Source organism: Gigantopelta aegis, unplaced genomic scaffold (genome assembly GCF_016097555.1).
Source record: "Gigantopelta aegis isolate Gae_Host unplaced genomic scaffold, Gae_host_genome ctg3022_pilon_pilon:::debris, whole genome shotgun sequence".
In the NCBI taxonomy this organism is placed as follows: domain Eukaryota; kingdom Metazoa; phylum Mollusca; class Gastropoda; order Neomphalida; family Peltospiridae; genus Gigantopelta; species Gigantopelta aegis.
The window spans coordinates 14,927-36,657 of record NW_024533145.1 but is presented as its reverse complement, the minus strand read 5'-3'; the positions used below and the strand labels follow the sequence as shown (position 1 = coordinate 36,657).

The 21,731-nt window shown below is 39.2% G+C and overlaps 2 protein-coding genes across 4 annotated transcripts in view; both read left to right on the top strand.

Moving 5' to 3' along the window:
* LOC121391855 (BTB/POZ domain-containing protein 6-like) overlaps positions 1 to 16,431 on the top strand; it is a 50,427-nt gene extending 33,996 nt beyond the window's left edge. For all 3 annotated transcript variants that reach the window (XM_041523333.1, XM_041523335.1, XM_041523332.1), the window contains 2 exons: positions 2,549 to 2,827; positions 15,007 to 16,431. In XM_041523333.1, the coding sequence (XP_041379267.1) occupies positions 2,556 to 2,827; positions 15,007 to 16,081 (1,347 nt within the window). In that variant the 5' untranslated portion in view covers positions 2,549 to 2,555 and the 3' untranslated portion in view covers positions 16,082 to 16,431. The remainder of the gene's footprint in view (positions 1 to 2,548; positions 2,828 to 15,006) is intronic.
* On the top strand, positions 10,522 to 13,202 carry LOC121391854. Its single transcript, XM_041523331.1, has 3 exons — positions 10,522 to 11,740; positions 12,318 to 12,495; positions 12,924 to 13,202. Exons 1-3 carry the CDS (start codon positions 10,643 to 10,645, stop codon positions 13,154 to 13,156), a joined length of 1,509 nt encoding a protein of 502 aa, XP_041379265.1. The 5' UTR covers positions 10,522 to 10,642; the 3' UTR covers positions 13,157 to 13,202.
* Positions 16,432 to 21,731: the final 5,300 nt, after the last annotated feature.

The following is a 21,731-nucleotide window of genomic DNA, read 5'->3' as shown; positions in this document are numbered from 1 at the left end:
AACTTCCTGGATAATAATTGTCTTTATATCACCTAAGGTTTTAGCTGATGTTAAATCAATTTCTCGCTCACCCGCGATTTCAACTAACTCGGCCTTACGTGCTCGCTTAATCTCCACTACACTGAGCGTAGGCCTATCCAGCAAATTCTTATCCATGTTTAGATATGACGCACTTAATATTAATTAATTTTCTAGTGAACAACGTGCTACTTCTGGTTAATTTGTAAAATTAATTTATAAAGCCCCCATTTACAAACAATACTTTTTTAAATATGCATGTCCCGTTTCAGATTCGGGACGAGCGCCCCAATTTTCTACTCCTGTCACGGGGATTCTATAATTCCCGTAACTGAATAAAACACGATCATCAAAATGTCTCTCCTACTTGTATATCTATTAGATCTCTCTGTAACAGGCTGTTAACCCTAGTATGGCTCGTCTCTAGGTATGATCAGAGATACGATCTTATATAAAGTATATATTATTATAGCACGTTAGTTCTCTAGAAAACACAACAAAAACACAATACACTTTGGAATCTGTATTAATCTACGCTGACAAATGTACAGCCGTAGTAGTTAATTAATAACAGCAATACTAACAACCCAGAACTGATCACTTAATTAGTTAATCTCTAGGTGTCTAGTTACACAATATGCGAATCACTTCACCGTTACACCACACCCACACGTGTGATAATTGAGAAACGCTTACAGGAGAAGTTAATTAATAAAGGAATTACAACACCATTCCTAACTGGTTAATTTTTAATTAACTATTACTACTCGTTCAGTAACGTGTAATAATTTAGGTACGCTTCCAGGGGAACTTAATTAATAAAGGAATTACAGCTCTATTCCTAACGGGTTCATTTTTAATTAACCCTTAACTACTCTTTCAGTAATCTGTAACACAAAATTAATACTGGTACCTATCACAATAAAGACAATAACCTACAGTTTACCTAGGTCTTCTAGGATGACTGGCTAAGCTTTATATTACCAACTACTCATATAATGTTAGAACAAAAAGTCTACGATTTACTTCGTCAGATGACCGAAGACACTGTCTAAAGAATATTGGTATAATACAGTATTAAAATATTTAAAGTCACATCAATCACATCAAGGTTATACACAGAGCAGAAATGATATTTACCAAGTCCTAACGGACTACGTTCCCAGGAAGCTTCCTAATTCGTTCTCCTAGATATCTCTAAATCCTAGCTATTTATTCCAAAATCAGAATTGGCCTGGTGGAACAAGGCGGTACGGTACCTCACGTATCATCTCATATTCTACATTTACTAGAGTCGGTATATTTCTCTCTGATCGTCAGTCTGGCTGTCGCCAGTCGTCGCCATCACGGTTGTAAAAACCGCACTCGCAGAGGTATTACGTAACTACTCGCCACATGGCCTCCGCAGCTGGACTAAGTGCATATTGGAATGTCCGATCGAGGACGGTCGCGCAGAAGTCTTACGTAACAAGTTGCCCATCTGGGCTACGGGCAATAAACTGCACACGGCCCTCTAACACAATTAAAATCGCCACAGGCGAAACAAATTTAAGAGCATGTACCGTGACAGTCATTAATGATGATTATTGTTTTGTCTAGTTAGTGGTTTGTTTTGTTTTATTTGTTGTGTTTATGTTGTGTTGTTTTTGTTTATGTTGTGTTGTTTTTGTTTATTTTGTGGTGTGTGTGTGTGTGTGTGTCTTTGTGCGCGCGCGCGCGTGTGTATGTGTGTCGTTTTGTGCGTGTGTGTGTGTGTGTGTGTGTGTGTGTGTGCAGTGTCGTAGGAAGGTGCCAACACGTGTGTGTGTGTGGGGGGGGGGGGGGCACCCACACGCACAAGCACGCACACACATGTATGTATGCATGTATGTATGTATGTATGTATGTATGTAAGCATGCATACATGTAGTTAGGTAGGTAGGTAGGTAGGTATAAACCATCACTGCTGCTACTGGATCAAGTGTATGCCAGCGGTGTGTGTGTATGAATGTGTGACTGCATTGGGTTCGTTTTTTTTGCTTTTCAGGGTCTCTTTTTTTTCTTTTTTCTTTTTTTTTTGCTGGAGGTATTTTATCAAATAATTTTAAACAAAAACATTAAATAAAGGAACTATCGTGTTTTATTTTTAAAGCTGTTTTGGGTTGCTTCATTAAATAAGTAACAAATTAAAACGACGATTCTGAGTTTTCAGATATTTGTTTCGTACTTGCAAAAATAATTGCATTGCAAATCCAGTTTGGGCTACTTACAAATATTATGACGGCGAGAAACACGTTGACTATACAGACACTGATATTCTAAAAAGGAAAATATATTTAATGTGTAATACTAGTCGTTACAACATTGTGTTAGTCGAAGACATCTTATAATGCAGAAAACTCAGGGTAGTCCCTTCAGAAAATATTAACTAAGCGTTTTACAAGTAGACATGAAGCTACTCCCAGTCCCGTGCATGGTTCCTGTTGATGCATGTACCACATATATTATTAAAACAAAGAGAAAAATTAAGCTATTTTATGTATATTTTCAGTGACAAGATGGCGACATGCAAATCAAGTAGTCAGACTGGTCGTGACAGCTGGCAGAGCAGAAAATCTCTTTCAAAATGTCTCAGACATTCTCTTGAAAATAGAATGTTCAGTGATGTGACATTCAAGGTGGGAAGAGAACAGAAGAGCGTCCAGGCTCACAGACTGATTGTCAGTATTCGCAGCGGCGTGTTCGAGGCCATGTTCTACGGACCATTGGCAGAGCAGGATGAGATCATCATTCCGGAAGTAGAACACGACATATTTGAACAGTTTCTAAGGTATGTAAATTGTATGTTCATAAAACACGGATCATACATCTAAGAAGTATGCTGTGAGTCTTAAAGCTGCAGTGTCTGGAATATTTTTATTATTTGAGCATTTAGAATAGATGATCCAGTTCTGTTTGGTACATAAAAGGCCCACCACATCGCTATAGTTTCGCAATGCTCGCTTATCTACATTATCTAAGTTAACTGCAAACCCAATGGCCAGCTTGTTTTTCTTCAATTAGCGGGACGCCAGTAGAACTGGGAATTTACGCGATTTGCGCAGGCGCTGAGCTTCTCACGTGATTTTGAACCAGCGGTTGGCATACGCGTTACATGTAAGGGGGTGTTAATAATTACGTAACACTCTAGAGGTAGAGGAAGAGGGCGGTATGTTCGATATATGTAACATATGAGACTATATGTTATTTCTATTCATTACTTAGACCTAAACAAGTGGTGGGTTTTTTAATGCGCGGTCGGTCTAGGATCGATCCCCATCGGCGCGATTGTTCCAGCCAGTGCTCCATGGTATGTGATATCCTGTCTGTGGGATGGTACATATAAATGATCCCTTGCTAAAAAAAAACCCTATTTTTAAAATGTAGCGGGTTTCCAAGGCGCGTGTGCAGGGATTTCAGCGGGGTTGGGGTTTATAGACTGCGTTGAGCGAAGTTTATATGGGGCTATGTTCCCCCAGAAAATATATTTCAATTTTTTTTTTATCTTGGTCAGGGAAGGGTTTCGACCCCCAATACCCTTCCCCATGCCCATTCGCCCGTTTCCTCTCTTAGATTATATGTCAAAATTACCAAACGGTTGACATCCAAAAGCAGATGATTATTAAATCAATATGCTCTAACACTGATGTCGTTAAACAAAACAAACTAACTTTACCCTTTTCAAACGATATAATATTTATTTGAATTTGTCGATTTTACCACACGTAAAATTAAAAAGTGAAAACGGTCATTTTCTACTTTAGTATATTTTATTAAAAATATATACATGTTATACAAACTGAACTTTGAAAGTTCTACTAACACTTTATAAAATATTAGTTCTTAAATAGGAAGGTACGATTGTTGATAGTACGTTGTCAAGATCAAAACCGGTTTTAACGAAAGAATAGTACGTATCCTCAACCGAACGTTCTTTGTACAGCGCAAGAATTCTCATTTCATTTTTTGAGACGAACCCTACAATTTCAAATCAGCAAACGCACCTGTTAACTGAAATTGACAACAGGCTGTCGTTTGTGGTTTGCCGAGCAATGGCCGCACAGGCGACGAATCGAGCGTATACTTTTGATGTTCTCCATTCATCGCGAACACACACGAATTTTTTATAAGTGCAGTTGAACTTGTATTTCATATGTGTGCATGATATTATTATATGGTAACTAGACACTGTAACTTTGAAGTGTTATTGACTTACGTCAGAGTAATTATTTAGGGACAGGGATAGCTGGAGAAGGGATCACTGGGTGGGATGAGAGATTTGAACATTATATTAATTACAGTAATTATCCAGTTAGTAAGCTAGATTAGCATGAAGAACACTCAACTATGATGTGCTTTGTATATCAGACTTTGGTCATGTTTCTTGAATTTGCTGCTGTTACAGCTATAGCACTATTGCTGCTGCTACTACTATTACTAAGAATGTTGTTAGTGGTGGTGGTTGTGGTGGTGGTGATAGTGTTTTTGTTGGTGGTGGTGGGTGTATCAAATGGGAACACTGTTCAAGGTCTTTTCAGCACAATGGTAAAGGGTTCGGCTATGAACAGTCGGCCTAGGATCAATCCCCATCAGTGGATTCATTGTTCCAGCCAGTGCCCCACGACTGATATGTCAAAGGCCATGGTATGTGCTACCCTGTTTGTGAGATGGTGCTACTAATACACACAAATATGGCGTGTTTCCTCTAAGACTATAGTATGTCAGACTTACCAAATGTTTAACATCCAATAGCCGATGATTAATAAATCAGTGTGTTCTAGTGGTGTCGTTAAACAAAACAAGCTGTAACTTTTATCTTTTTCCCCTTCTTCTTACTCTTCTTCATTCATCTTTTTTCTAAACTCTCCTATTCTCTCCTTGTTAAAGTTACGGTATCTGGTTACGATATTATAACATTGTTTAGTAATGTGAAATACAAACTCAAATGCTTAATAAAATTTTGTTTATGTTCGCTATGAACAGTGAGGCGAAAATAAAAATTAAGTTTGTTTGTCCTCACCCGACCGACCCACAAAAATCGGCCCGTGTCAAAATCTTTTTTGACCTCTTTTCAAGCATTTTTTTTTTTTTTAAACCAAGTTGTGTCAAGCAAACGTTTTAAAACCCAGATATATTTAACCCAACTTTATTAACGTTTGTCGATTCGTTGAAAATTAGAAATTCTGTAGGCCTTGCTTTTAGTATTAACAATAACGAGAACACGTTTTTCCCGTGATAGCACGAGATCTCGCAGTGCATGTTGATGGCACGTGCACATGATAATGGCGTTTCGCTTGGACATGAATGAAAGTGTGAAACGAAAGCATTTGTGCAACTTTACACTGTGTTGTTCCGTTGTTCTACACTGTGGGACGTTATCAAACAGTATATGCAGTAATGTTATTTCCGATTTCGGCGATGATTGTAATTGGAATGAGGTACTCGAGTCATTAATTACGCATTGTGACCGTTCAAAAAGCGGAAACGACTTGTTTCGATTGATGGAATCCGACAAACGTTCAGTGTCTTTGACTTCAACATTGAATGGAACAGATATGTTTTTTATCCTAATATGCAGGAGAAAATAAGTGTCGTGCATCACTTTGACAAATGTTTAAAGTACGCCAAATTTGAAATTGAACGATGTGTTACGGAACCGTCAAACGACGAGAGTGCTTTGTTGACCGGCGGCGGTGTGAACGCATTTCGCAGGATGATGGACGCTAGAACCGAAACGAAACCACCGCCACTAAAGGACGTCAGAAGTGGTAGATTCACAGGTATGTATTTATGATTATTCAATACTCCTGAATAAAAATTAAGATTATAATTGCTAATAAATCTTAAAATAAAACATTATACAGTTTTGTGAATTACGTGTAGAGGGTGGATATGGGAGAGTCTTCAAATAAGTTACTTTTCTAAAACTTTTACTTTAGTTGGTTCATTGATTTATTGTAAGTAAGTCGCTGTTTAAAATGTCTATTTGTAGCATTGAAATGTGGAAATGGTTGGCATAACGTACATTGAACAACTTGTTCATGGGTCAGTGGGATGGGGGTGTTTTTGTCAGAGCATTGCCTCCCAGACCAGGCGGGTTAGCCCGGTGCGCGGAAGCTATGCTCAATTTTGTGTAGAAATTATTGGACTGTACATAAATTATTAATATATAATGAATGTTTTAGGATACCCCAACGCCGAGAAAATATCAGATATTGCATGCCAAGCAATGTTAAATAAGTGACGAAATGAATGCTATATAAATGACGATTTCATTTATTAAAGTGACAGCCTCTGGAATATTTTTTATTATTTAAGCATTTAGAAGAGTTAATTCAATCACGTTTCGTGCATAAGTAGCAGCGCACTCCACATAGAATACGCTAGCTTTTCGTAGTCAATAACAGTGTCTTTCGAAACTGGGACGAGAAGAGCGGCTCACTTGAACTTCTGCTTTCATTGGTTGATCGCAAGCGTGAAATTCCCCAACAAGAGATACTTGCTTGTTCGATCAAGTCTTCCATATGTATGACGTCAAATACCGATAAAAATAGAACGGTTTAGCTAGACTGCGATACAAAATGGCGTTTTTGTTTTCTTCAAACTGTATAGTAAACATTTGATGATAGACGTTAATGGCAACAACTCGCCAGTAAATTAAAAGTGCAGTTATACTTGAATTTGAACTTAGAACTTGATTTTATTGGATTTATTCCAGAGAATGTCACTTTAAGAATTGAACATGATAATTTTTGAGGTTCATGCTAGTATGAAACACAAAACCGATTTACACACTGTCACGGGGATTCTATAATTCCCGTAACTGAATAAAACACGATTATCAAAATATCTCTCCTAACTGTATATCTATTAGATCTCCCTGTAACAGGCTGTTAAACCCTAGTATGGCTCGTCTCTAGGTATGATCAGAGATACGATCTTATATAAAGTATATATTATTATAGCACGTTTAGCTCACTAGAAACACAACAAAACACAATACACTTTGGAATCTGTATTATCCTACGCTGACAAATGTACAGCCGTAGTAGTAAATTAATAACAGCAATAATAACAACCCAGAACTGATCACTTAATTAGTTAATCTCTAGGTGTCTAGTTACACAATATGCGAATCACTTCACCGTTACACCACACCCACACGTGTGATAATTGAGAAACGCTTACAGGAGAAGTTAATTAATAAAGGAATTACAACACCATTCCTAACTGGTTAATTTATAATTAACCCTTACTACTCGTTCAGTAACGTGTGATAATTTAGGAACGCTTCTTGGGGAACTTAATTAATAAAGGAATTACATCTCTATTCCTAACGGGTTAATTTTTAATTAACCCTAACTACTCATTCAGTAACCTTGTGACACAGAATTAATACTGGTACCTATCACAATAAAGACAATAACCTACAGTTTACCCAGGTCGTCTAGGATGACTGGCTAAGCTTTATATTACCAAATACTCGTATAATGTTAGAACAAAAAGTCTACGATTTACTTCGTCAGATGACCGAAGACACTGTCTAAAGAATATTGGTATAATACAGTATTAAAATATTTAAAGTCACATCAATCACATCAAGGTTATACACAGAGCAGAAATGATATTTACCAAAGTCCAAACGGACTAACGTTCCCAGGAAGCTTCCTTTCCCGTTCTCCTCGATATCTCTAAAACACTAGCTATTTATTATAAATCAGGATTTTGCCTGGGGGTACAAGGCGGTACCTCACGTATCATCTCATATTCTACCTCTACTAGAGTCGGTATATTTCTCTCTGATCGTCAGTCTGGCTGTCGCCAACCGCGAGCAATCTCCTGGCCATAAACAGCACTACCGGAGATATTACGTAACTACTAGCCACATGGCCTTCGTATCTGGCTGGGTGTGTATTAGGCGTACCGATCGAAGACCGTCGCGCAGAAGTATTACGTAACAAGTTGCCCATCTGGGCTTAAGTGCAATTAAACTGCACACGGCCCTCTAACACAAGTAAAATCGCCACAGGCGAAAACAAATTTAAGAGCATGTACCGTCACACACACTGTATGAATGGCATAGCGCAATAGCACGAAGCCATTCCTTCTAAAGTGTGTAAATAGGTTTTGGGTTTCATAGTATCATGAACCTCAAAAATTATAACGTTCAATTCTTATAATTCCAAACATGGAAAATGTTATATAATGCAAATCGTATTGATCAACAATCACACTAAATTCTCAATGTTACGTATTAACGCTCGCTTTAGGGGAATCGCCAACGTCATTCAAAATTTGAGCTTCTTGCAATATGAAACTCGATTTTTCAAATGACGTATGTTTTACAGATTTGAATCATAACCATATATATAATATGTTTTCCAGCAAAAGACAAACTCTACAATGACGTATGTGTGGAACTGAAACGATCTGGAGCAGAATTTCCAAAATCTCTTCTCCCTGATGAAGTTATGAAGCAGGTTGGGGCGATTGTTGACCTGCTCTGGTACATTGATGGGAATGTATCTACTATTCAGGAAAGGTCTACACACGTACCAACAGAGATCACACCAGTGCCAAATAGGTATTGCTATTAAAAGCGTATATACTAAGGCCTACAATACTATCCCCTTTTATACATGATTGGTGTGCATTTAAAAGATCCATTGCTGCTATTAAACCAATATGTGGTGGGAGTAGTTTTCTTTCTGAGACCAGGGATCGAATTGTGTTCAGTAGGTCAAATGCTAATCTGAGGAGCTTGGGTCGTTGGATCGAACTACCTCAGTTTGGCCTTTTCCTCGTTCCAACCAGTGTCCCATAACTGGAATACCAAATGTTGTTGTAAGTACTGTCCTGTATAGTGAAGTGCAGATAAATGATCCCTTGCTGCTTGTTTGGTAGTAGACTAACCAATTTCCCATGGCTGGTACATCAGGTTTGGTATGTACTGTCCTGTCTTTAGGTAAGTGCACATAACAGATCGCTTGCTGCTTAATAGCCTAAGTGGTGTCCCATTACTGGTATACCACATCTGATCTCCAAAACCGTCGTACAGTCAACATTGTATCTGCATATAGTAGTTGAAACATGTTTTATGCAAAATAATTTATGATATGTAGTGTCCTAACTGTGGGAAAGTATATAAAAAAAGATAATTGCTGCTTTTCCGGTAGTAGCCCATAGAGTTGCAGCTACAGGTTTCCCAGACTAAATATATATCAGCCAGACTAGAAATTAGTAAAATATGCAAGATAAATAAAATAATGCAATATCTGTTTGAAATTTGTGTTCTACGTTTCGACATAGGATTCCATATTTCAGCTTTTATTATGAAAAGTAGGTCATTATTAGAATCAACCACAAATTTAAATAACAGTGTAAGAAGCATATGCATATATGTATAGTCTGACGTTAATTTCATCTGTTACAAGTTATTGATTTTTTTTCTTCAGGTTCTTGAAGTTTGAAGGCTACAATGATTGGAGGAAAAAGAAGTCAAAGAAGCCACAGCTACATGCAAAAGATCTTGATATTCATAGCCAAATCGTATTTCGTTTGACAAGCAAGCCCTATGTACAAGTTTGGAATAATGAACTTAAAAATGATTTAAATTCCTTGGCAGCTTCCCTCAGCTCTTATGCCTCCTACTTGAAGTCGAGCAACATCAAGCAGCAAACTAGGCAACAACAGCTTTATCCAGTTCGACAGGTAACTGATAATGTATGGATTGAGTACAAACCTGCTTCAGCAACAACAGTAGCACCAGAGTATGGAATTCTAGAAACAGCATTAGGCGAGTTAAAAGACTTTGAAATCCTATTCTTTGATCCAGATGTACACCAAATTTCAAGTAAAACTGGATCACAAAAGTATCAAGAAAAGTACAGATTTTTTGACAATCTTCATCTTTCGCAAGACGTGGCTTTGCTGTCCTATGATCCAGGTGGTTCGCAAACATCTAGTAAAGTTATTTGGAAAATTCCAGCAGGAGTCGGCTCTTCAGAGTTATTGACTACTGCAAGTCGTGTTGTAAAAGACCTCGGTTCCAGACTGTCAGAATTCCATACAAGGCAAATGAAGCGAGATTTCACAAGAAAGTTCTGCAATGTAGCAGGAAGCAAGATTCCATCTCATGTGTTAAGGGCAATATATGCAGAATTGACTCTTGATGCATCATCAGATCAAAATCCTGTCATAGACGCCAGAGTTCGGCAAGCAGTACTGGCTGGTGATCCAGATTTGGTGGTTGATATGCGCCATTTAAATAAAGGCCGTCCAGATGATGCATTTGATGCATTTTTCCAGGAACTAGAAAAGCAAATCGAGTCAATAACTGCAGCTGATGAAAGACGTCATAATGTTGAACATATTTCCAGATTTATTTCTGTGCGGGACTTGATTGAGCAAGTAAAATCTCGCCTTCCCCCCAACACAGCAGTACCAAGTGAATCTACAGTCCTCTTTGCTTTTGTGCCAAAACAATTCTCATACTAAAGTAGCAAAACTTTACAAAAGTCGAGTGCCTTTGAGATTTACTGTGCAAACACGACAGCTTCGGGCTTCACACCAAGATGATCACTATTGTGCAGCACAGTTCAAATATATGCGTGAGTTTGCTGTGAAACATCGAGACAGAGTTACCTTTGTGTGTCTAGATGACAAATCAAAACTAGATTTTGGAGAGCCGGGTGCTGCCTTATCATCAGGAGTGCGCGGAAAGAAATCTGTTGTTCCTACTACATCAACTCTTTCATGTTTGGATCATGATGTAGGCCAAAAGGGCTCTATCACACCATCAGTGTGTCTAAATGTAGAGATACCTGAAACACCAGACGGTTCTTTCTACAGAGGCCAAGTAACTGTTATTTTCAAAGATAGCATTTTTGAGCCAAGCTCACCCTTTAGGCATGCTGTTGAACTTCAGAATATCCTAGCACAGGAAGGTACCTTCAAACCAGTCTTGATGTTGTTCACAGATGGTGGTCCTGATCACAGAGTCACATATCATGCAGTGAAACTTTCACTCATCATTCTCTTTCGGCGTCTTGGCTTGGACATGATAGTTGCTGGTCGAACAGCCCCAGGGTACAGTTGGGCAAATCCTGCAGAAAGAATCATGAGTTTACTTAATCTTGCATTTCAGAATGCAGCTCTAACGAGGAATGAATGTACTAGTGCTGTGGAACAGGCACTGAGGAGTTGCAATTCAATGGAAGACATCCGGAAAAAGAGTCGGACTGTACCAGGACTTGAAGATGCTTGGGTTGCATCACTCCAAGAGATGGAAAAAATGCTTCAGGAGAGAGTTGATCGGATCCAGTTGAAAGGTCAAAACTTTAAATGTCTCAGTGCAGCTACAAAAGATGCAATCAATGAATTTGAGGATGATATCCAGAACATTGATCCAGAACTTGTTAAGGGACAATATCAGCAAGTGAATGTGAACAAAAAGCAGAAATATCAGGACTTTTTGAAGACTCACTGTCTAGAGCGCACATACACTTTTCAGGTCAGAAAATGTAATGATGCGACATGTTGTGTTCCGCCAGTTATTCAGTTTCCTTGGCTGCCTGACCCAGAAATTGCCTTGGATGGTCAGCACTTCAAGCCCTTTGATGAAGTACTTGGCTTTCCTACGACTGAAAAGGACCGTCCATCTTCTCAAAGGCAAACCCTGACTGCTATTGCGGAAGATCAACAGGTATGTGAGATAGACTATGTATAGTGACATCTGCTTAAATTGCACTTGACCAGCCTCGGGGGGCGCAGTGGTTAAGCTATCGGCTCACAGGCTGGTAGGTACAGGGTTCGTATCCCAGTACCGGCTCCCACCCAGAGCAAATTTAAAGACTCAATTGTAGGTGTAAGGCCACTACACCCTCCTTTGTCTTAATAACACGTTAACATCTACTAACAATTAACCACTGTCCTGAACAGACTGCCCACATAGCTGAGGTGTGTGGCCATGACAGTGTGCTTGGACCTTAATTAGATATAAGCACGAAAATAAAGTTGAAATGCGATTGCACTGTATACAAAATATATTAACAGTATAATACCAATATGATTATTGGTATTAATCTCTTGACTAAACATATGTAAATATTAACAATATATTAAAGCAATTTATTGCCACTCTTTAATTGTAACACTCAAGAAATGCTTCAGATGTAATACAGTATTTATATTAGATTTAGACATCTTCAAAATAGTATTGTATTTAATACAAACAAGAAATCACATACTTGCAATGTTTATTTAATACTTTATTTATTCAGGGCTGCAACAATTCAGTACTTGTTGGTCAGAATGTCCGGCAGACGGTTCACTGCCATGAATGTGGGAAACCACGCTGTGTCTACTCAAAATCCTCTTTCACAAGTCGTGATACCAGGTCCTTCAAGCGACTGATCGAGTCTCATGACTACACTTGTGGGTCCATCTTGACCCCTGATGGTGAGTTTTCAAGATTTTATTGATGACATCTTAATTTGAAATCATTGTTTCTCTCCAATGTGTGTATCCATATAGGACTTTTCACTAGTCCTGTTATCAGGTCCTTCTGGCATACCAAGACTACACATGTGCGTACCAAGACTACACATGTGGGTCTATCTTAACTGCTGATGGTTAGTTCAATGTCAAATTTTTTATTGAAAAGATCTTAATTTGAAATCATTGTTTATCTCAGATGGGTGTATACATTTATTGTTATGCAATAAATACAAGTACTAGTATAAGCCCAGCAGGAACACTGGGTTGAAGAAATCTCAATAGTGATGGTACTAATTAATTTTCATTCTTTGTAACACCAGTAATAATATTTAATGGACAAAAAGTATAATACAATGCACAGATTAATTTTCCTTCTATTTGCATTTTAGGTCACATACTTCAAGGAAAGGCATTTGTCAGACTTCAGATGTGCTGTATCACTCCAATCGAGTTTGCATATTTTGCATCATCGTCCATCGTCCGCAAGGATATATGTTGTCATTGTGGGAGTTTCGGGGCAGAACGAGACAAGGATCTCATGCAGAACTATCGCGTTGTATTACCTGTTTGCATTAATTGCAAGCACCTTGGATCTCCAAAGAGGAATCCTATTCGGAAATGAATATGTTAACTAGTGTGTTAATCTTAACTATAAAACAGTACACTTTAAGCTGGTTGCTTTGTTATATTATCTGTAGAACAAAAGGCTACATTTTACTTTAAACCAATAGTGGTGCAAATACCGGTAAGTTACATTCAAATGATTTATTTTCTTGAATATGTATGGAATCCCCACCCCACCCCAAACAACTCAAAAAAAAGAAGAAGATTTTTCCTACCGACCTACCCACATTTGAAATTGCAGGTCGGAAATTGACAAACAAAAATATTTTTAAGGATGGCCTGATCGTCAAAAGTATACGCTCAGTAATAAATAAATAGATAATGTATAGCACAAAAGAAAAATAGATTCAATCTTTTTTTATTTGATAGGGTGATGAATAAGAATAGCATATGGTCTTGACAATGTTTCGTGAATCGGACCCCCCCCCCCCCCCCCCCCCCCCCCCCCGCCTCCGAGTGTAACGTAATTGTTGCTGGCCTTTTACCTGTACCGCTTATGTCTACAGCTGGCCAGTATCGGGAATTTCAATGTAACCCCCCCCCTCCCCCCTCTACCACCCATCCAGGTAAGGTGTTATACCTAATATATGGACAGTGTCCACAATTTCAAGGCATAATACCTAATATATGGACAGTGTGCACAATATCAAGGTGTTATACCTAATATATGGACAGTGTCCACATTTTCAAGGTACCTACCACCCATCCAGGTATTGTGTTATACCTAATATATGGCCAGTGTCCACAATATCAAGGTACCTACCACCCATCCATGTAAAGTGTTATACCTAGTATATGGCCAGTGTGCACAATATCAAGGTACCTACCACCCATCCAGGTAAGGTGTTATACCTAGTATATGGCCAGTGTGCACAATATCAAGGTACCTACCACCCATCCAGGTAAGGTGTTATACCTAGTATATGGCCAGTGTGCACAATATCAAGGTACCTACCACCCATCCAGGTAAGGTGTTATACCTAGTATATGGCCAGTGTGCACAATATCAAGGTACCTACCACCCATCCAGGTAAGGTGTTATACCTAATATATGGCCAGTGTGCACAATGTCAAGGTACCTACCACCCATCCGGGTAAGGTGTTATACCTAATATATGGACAGTGTGCACAATATCAAGGTACCTACCACCCATCCGGGTAAGGTGTTATACCTAGTATATGGACAGTGTGCACAATGTCAAGGTACCTACCACCCATCCAGGTAAGGTGTTATACCTAGTATATGGACAGTGTGCACAATGTCAAGGTACCTACCACCCATCCAGGTAAGGTGTAATACCTAATATATGGCCAGTGTCGGAAATTTCAAGGTACACCCACCGCCACCCATCCTGGTATGGTGTTATACCTAATATATGGCTAGTGTAGGGAATGTCAAGGTAAACCTCCCAACCATCCCGGTAAGATCTTATACCCAGGATGTATGTTTTGGAGTTAAAGAGACTACCCGACAATCGAGATAGTTAAATATGTTTAGTGTCACGTGAGAAGCTCGGCGCCTAAAGTAGTGTCAGAAATAGAATAAAAATTGTAGTTGTCGATTATTTCTTTCATATTAAACAAACAAGTAAATATTTTGTAAATATCTATTTAATGCTACTCTACCTAATTTCGCATTTACTTGTTTGGGCTCTCATTGATGTACAAGGTGGAGTATACTCTTAAAATTCAAAGAAAGATGTCAGTAAACAGGTGACTTGCGAACTTTACTGGAATACACTATAAAAGATTTTGATCATCTATTCTAAATGTTTAAATAATAACAATATTCTAGGGACTACAGTTTTAAAGTGAGATGAGGACACTTTTTTTATTACTATTTCACAGGTATCTCTACACAGATAAGGTCACAATGGATGGTGCCAGTGTAATGGGTTTGTTGTACGTATCAAAGAAGTATGACGTCAAAACCCTGGAACAGAAGTGCCTGGCGTATTTATCTTCATCGATCACGACAGACAACGCCTGTGTGATACTGGAACAGGCCCACGTGTTTGATGAGCAGGAATTGAAAGAAAAAGCTCTGACTTTTATTTTGGAAAATGGAGATGCCGCTCTAAAATCATCTGGAGTTATCGAAGTTTGTCAGGAATGCTTGGTTAAGATCATACAAGCGGAAGAACTGGTGGCCGATGAACAATCTGTCTTTGGCGCTGTTGTGGCGTGGAGTGAGAGCGCGTGCAGGAAACAGAACAAAGTTGTAACTCACGAAAACAGACGGCAGGTGCTTGGGGAAGCCACAAAGCACGTGCGGTTTCCCTTACTTGACCAGAAGTATTTCGTAAAAAATGTACCACCAACTAACTTGCTGACTGACACAGAAAAATTCAAGATCTTGGCACATTGGGTGTCTCCTGATGAAAGCGTTTTACCATTTAACGCCAACAAGCGCATAGGTATTATCCGTCAAGAGAAAATTATAATACAACGTCTAACCCTAGTGTATTTTTCTTCAAATGCATATCCATGTACTAGTGCTGTAGATCATGGAATTATGTTTTCTGTAAACCAAGACGCATCACTACTAGGATTCCAGTTGTATGGTCCCAAAAGCAGAACCACTGCAAATTATGACATCAGAGCTTTCATAACTGACCCGACAACAGATGACGTAATCGAAGGTTCATCAGTGACAAAGTCAGTCTCAGTCGCAGCTGGGACGACAACATATGACGTGGAGTTTCCTCGACCTCTAAAACTGAGTAAAGACAAGAAGTACAATCTGATTGTTAACGTCGATGGGCCTGACTCACACTGGGGGAAGTCGGGCAGATCTACAGTACAGAACGGGTCGTTTGTGTGCTCATTCTTCAACTGCCAGAAATCCAAACACAGTAAGAAACCAAACATGTGTACAGATGTGACTGGAGGACAGATCCCTGGTTTGATGTTCTTAGTATGACAACCTGTAGTTGGAGATTATGTTATAGTAGAGTAGTGTTAGTATGGAGTCATCTTCCTAGTAGTAGCTAGTGAGACTTTCTCTAACAGCCCATCTAGTAGAGCATTGGATTCTTATAAATCAGTGCTCGAAATACTGCCGTCCCGGCCACTTTTTGTCGGTGAACGTCACCATGGGCTGGGAAATATGTTTGCCTTTATATTTTATGATCATGTTTGGTCTGGTAGGTTTTGATTTAGTTCCATTCCATTCAGTATTGGTTGTTTTACATGTAAATGTTACAATTTGTGGCCCAGAGACCCGGGACATACATTGACTTGATGGTGTAGTAGTGTTGGTATAATGTCCCCCTCCTGCGCCCCTGCGTGTGCTGTAACCTCACCGTGGTGCAGGGGTGTAACATTCTCTTTGAGAATGGCCAATACAGCACAAAATTGAAGTTTTGAGTAATATTCAGTATCCGTAAAATTCTGTGATATTTGTGTTTTTGCACAGTTCTTTACACTGTTTTTGAATTTTTATATTGATGTTGATCATCACTTTATTTATTTGCATTACCATAGTTTGACACCCAATAGCCGATGTATTTTTCGTGCTGGGGTGTCGTTAAACATTCATTCATTCATTCATTCATTCATTCCCTCCTGCGCAGTAGCCAGTTAAATGTATTTTGTTAGCTCTGTTGGTAAAGCTTAGATACAGACATACATATGCATGTACGAGTGCACGCACACACATATATATGCACGCACACCGAGAGACACGCACACAATCGTACGCACGCACGCACATACACTTGCACATTGATAGTATAAAGTTAAAAGTGCTACTTCTTGGATATATGCACAGAGGATTGTTTTGCCATTCCTAATAACAATGCACGGGAAAAGGTCTCACATCACTACATTTGTGCACGGTATTTACCTGTTTCGTTGTAATAATCATTGCATCAAAGAAAGAAATGTTTTATTTAACGACGCACTCAACACATTTTTATTTACGGTTATATGGCGTCAGACATATGGTTAAGGACCACACAGATTTTGAGAGGAAACCCGCTGTCGCCACATAGGCTACTCTTTTACGACAGGCAGCAAGGGATCTTTTATTTGCGCTTCCCACAGGTAGGATAGCACAAACCATGGCCTTTGTTGAACCAGTTATGGATCACTGGTCGGTGCAAGTGGATTACACCTACCCATTGAGCCTTGCGGAGCACTCACTCAGGGTTTGGAGTCGGTATCTGGATTAAAATCCCATGCCTCGACTGGGATCCGAACACAGTACCTACCAGCCTGTAGACCGATGGCCTGCCACGACGCCACCGAGGCCGGTCTCATTGCATCAAAGACACTGCACGTATGGTTTCTTGCATTTGTTAAAACCTTGTGATTAAGTATATCGTTAAAAAACAGTTCCATTTATTTCAAACGTTGTGTGGGGTGTGTGTGCCCTACACCACATCGTTACAACTGTTAGAAACACCCATACCCCCCCCCCATCCCCCCAAAATAAAATACAAAACAAAAAAACAAAACAACAACAAACAAACAAACAAACAAAAACAAAACTGAATCGAATTGTTGAAAAATGTTGGGGCATTCCTTGAAACGATTTTAACACACGTAACGTCAATGATACACACTGGCGTAGCCATGATGGTATAGTGGGAGTGGTGTGTGTATGTGGGGGACCCATGTTGTATGTATCGTTTTATAAAATGAAATACAGTTGGAAAAAAAAAGTGTGTATGTGTCGGGGGGGGGGGGGGGGGGGGGGGCATATTGTATGTATGATGTTATAAAATCAAATACAGTTGAAAAAAAGGTTTGATGGGGGGGGGGGGGGTCCCCTCCTACGTCACTGATGATACAGAGTATGGTGCGCTGATAAATATCTTCATAAATTAATGGAATTAACTGATGTTGGGTGGGGTGAGGTAGCGTGCCCCATCCTATGCCCTACACAACATCGTTAAAAACACCCATCAAAAAACAACAACAAACCCCCCCCCCCCCACCCCCCAAAAAAAAACCCCACAAAAAAAAAACAAGAAGAAAAAAAGAAACAAAAAACAAAAAAAACCGTATGGTGCGCTAATAATTATCTTCATTCATTAATCGAATTAGCCGATGTACACCATAACTTTACATTGAAGCAACAATTAGTCCGCGCATTTGGCCAACCGTTATGACGTAGGTTGGAGGCCTTGAATAAGGAGAATTATATATATTTTTCATGTATTGGTTACTGTAATTTGTAAAATTAGTTTTTTTGTGCGTGTAATGTTTAAATTTAAAATTGAACACATTTTGTTTATGTTTAAATTTTACCATGTGCATTTCTTCATATACCATCAACGTCCCATCCTGCGTTCACCTAACGACAAAAACACGAATACGATATTTACGGAAATACTATTTTACATTTTTCAGCTACGATTCGTGAAACGATGCGTGAAGCAAAATAGATTGCAATCGGTTAACGTGAGAAATCAACAACGTGGACGTAAAACAAATCCATTCTAGTAAACAAAAGTGAAGCACCCTCCAGTAAACAGGAAAGAGTGCAACGTTTCTAACTGCGTTCAGGCGCATGCGTTTGCAAAAAGTATCGTCCGCGCATGTGCGGTACGTCGTTTTCCAGCTTTAAGGCCACTACATGAAAAATACATGTTTCTTAACTGTGCACAGTTGGGAAACACTTTGTTTGGTATGTTTTTTAAAAGGAAAAATTCAGTTTGCAAGCGTTCTGGTCTGGTCCGCGTTTTACCAACACCCATCGCTAACACTACCGGGATGTGAATACTGATAAAAACATTACGTTCATACCAGTGAATAGTTTGTAAAATAATATTTTTTTACAATTTGATTCTTAATTAACACAATTTATACACACAAAATTATTTACAATTGTTATGAATGGATTATCACTACAGTAGAGGCACATACCTTTTACAGATCGAATATAATAATTGAAAACAAATTCTAACAACAGGTGGCTTAAAAAGCATAAAAATTAAATTATTTGGCCTTGTTGATCTGCACATGTGAGGTCACGTGACACGCGGACATTTGGACTCGATATCCGTAATTTTATGGAATAAACAAAAACGACTTTGCAAAATTAATGGTTTTAAGGGTTTGTAAAGTATTGAGTTTTGCATTGACATACTTACTTGGCTGAACTTTATTGTTAATGAAAATTTTCACGAACTGTGAAGAAAAATCTCACAAATGAACAAGCAGACGACAAGATGTTGATTGCGCGAATTGTGCAAGAGAAAACAAACCGAACGGAGTTGGAAAAATAACGCAGTTAGGGACGTTGACGGTAAATATAATGTATTAATGATACAGTAATTTTTATATGTCGTAATTATGGTTATTTTAAGAATAATAAATGTATGTCACAATGTGTGTGTTTAGTTTGCCTTGTTTTTGTTCGTTTTGTGTGTTTTTTATATTGTTATTATTATTTTTATTTTTCTGATTATTTTGTTGTAGATTGCTTGGCCTAATAAACTATTGAAAAGTTAACAGCAGTTGGAAACACACCACGACACACACTGTCTGTCTGTCTATCGGTCTATCTGTCTGTCTATCTGTCTGCTTCTCTCTCTCTCTCTCTCTCTCTCTCTCTCTCTCTCTCTCTCTCTCTCTCCACTCTCTCTTTCTCTCTCTTTCTCTCTCTCCATCCATCCCTCCCTCCTCTCTCTCTCTCTCTCTCTCTCTCTCTCTCTCTCTCTCTCTCTCTCTCTCTCTCGATAATGTTAACGTTAACTGATAAAAGCAGCGTTTCAACACACCCAGGAAGTACAGCAATAAAGTGTCGCACCTCACATCTAATCTACCTGCATGAACTTGGGGGGGGGGGGGGGGGGGGGGGGGGTCACGTATCATTTAAGAGATTTAATTGATCTTTTTAATAGCAACCGTAATTTTTGCTGAAAATTGCAGTTCCATTTTTAGGGGTACCCCGCATTAGTTTCAACTTCTGGTATATACTGCATAACAATTGTATAACAAATAAAAGTGTATTTCTTTATTATCAATGGATAATAGTATTTGCACAAATAATCAATGTCACATATTACTACCAATCACACCCACAGCTGCTTTTACTCCGTAAATGGTTGACGATGCACCTCGAACTTTGATACGGAACTCTCTTCTTATGTACTATGCAACCTGTATGCAAAGAAAGAAAGAAATGCTTTATTTAACGACACACTCAACACATTTTATTTACGGTTATATGACGTGAGACATAAGGTTAAGGACCACACAGATTTTGAGAGGAAACCCGCTGTCGCCACTTCATGGGCTACTCTTTCCGATTAGCAGCAAGGGATCTTTTATTTGCGCTTCTCACAGGCAGGATAGCACAAACCATGGCCTTTGTTGAACCAGTTATAGATCACTTGTCGGTGCAGGTGGTTTACACCTACCCATTGAGCCTTGCGGAGCACTCACTCAGGGTTTGGAGTCGATATCTGGGTTAAAAATCCCACGCCTCGACTGGGATCCGAACCCAGTACCTACCAGCCTGTAGACCGATGACCTTACCATGATGTCACCGAGGCCGGTCACTTGTATATATGTATGTATGTATGTATGTGTGTGTGTGTGTCTCTCTCTCTCTCTCTCTCTCTCTCTCTTCTCTCCATCTCTCTCTCTCTCTCTCTCTCTCTCTCTCTCTCTCTCTCTCTCTCTCTCTCTCTCTCTTCTCTCTCATCTCTTCTCTGTCTGTCTGTCGGTCTGTCTGTCTCTCTCTCGTCTCTCTCTCTCTCTCTCTCTCTTCTCATCTCTCTCTCTCTCTCGTCTCTCTCTCTCTCTCTCCTCTCGCTCTCTCTCTCACAGGACAGAGCTCATTGGAATAGGTACAGCTGTGATGACATGCACCCATGAATAACTGTCAAAACAGTGACGATGTCAGGTGTTCCCAATATATATATATGTGTGTGTGTGTGTATGTGTGTGTGTGTGTCTCACTTTTTGGCACGTACCTACTAGAGTTGCATTGATTTGTGAATCATCGGCTACTGGATGTCAAACATTTGGTAATATCAGTTGTGTCACGTAGGAAACACGCTACACTTTTCTCACAGTCAGGAGAATACATACCACGGTCTTTGATATACTAGCAACATGGGATATTTTATATGTACTTTTTCACACAGACAGGACAGCACATACCACGGTCTTTGATATTCTAGCAGCATGGGATATTTTATATGTACTTTTTCACACAGACTGGACAGCACATACCACGGTCTTTGATATACTAGCAGCATGGGATATTTTATATGTACTTTTTCACACAGACTGGATAGCACATACCACGGCCTTTGATATTCTAGCAGCATGGGATATTTTATATGTACTTTTTCACACAGACTGGACAGCACACACCACGGCCTTTGATGTACTAGCAGCATGGGATATGTTACATGTACTTTTTCACACAGACTGGACAGACATACCACGGTCTTTGATATACTAGCAGCATGGGATATTTTATGTGGGTTTTTTCACACAGACTGGACAGCACATACCATGGTCTTTGATATACTAGCAGCATGGGATATTTTATATGTACTTTTTCACACAGACTGGACAGCACATACCACGGTATTTGATATACTAGC

Bases quoted from the DNA above. Each gene is read 5' to 3' on its own strand.
- LOC121391854 (XM_041523331.1), top strand. From the start codon at position 10,643: ATGCGTGAGTTTGCTGTGAAACATCGAGACAGAGTTACCTTTGTGTGT. The intron at 11,741-12,317 runs GTATGTGAGATA...TTATTTATTCAG, and splicing joins CTATTGCGGAAGATCAACAG to GGCTGCAACAATTCAGTACT. The intron at 12,496-12,923 runs GTGAGTTTTCAA...TTTGCATTTTAG, and splicing joins GTCCATCTTGACCCCTGATG to GTCACATACTTCAAGGAAAG.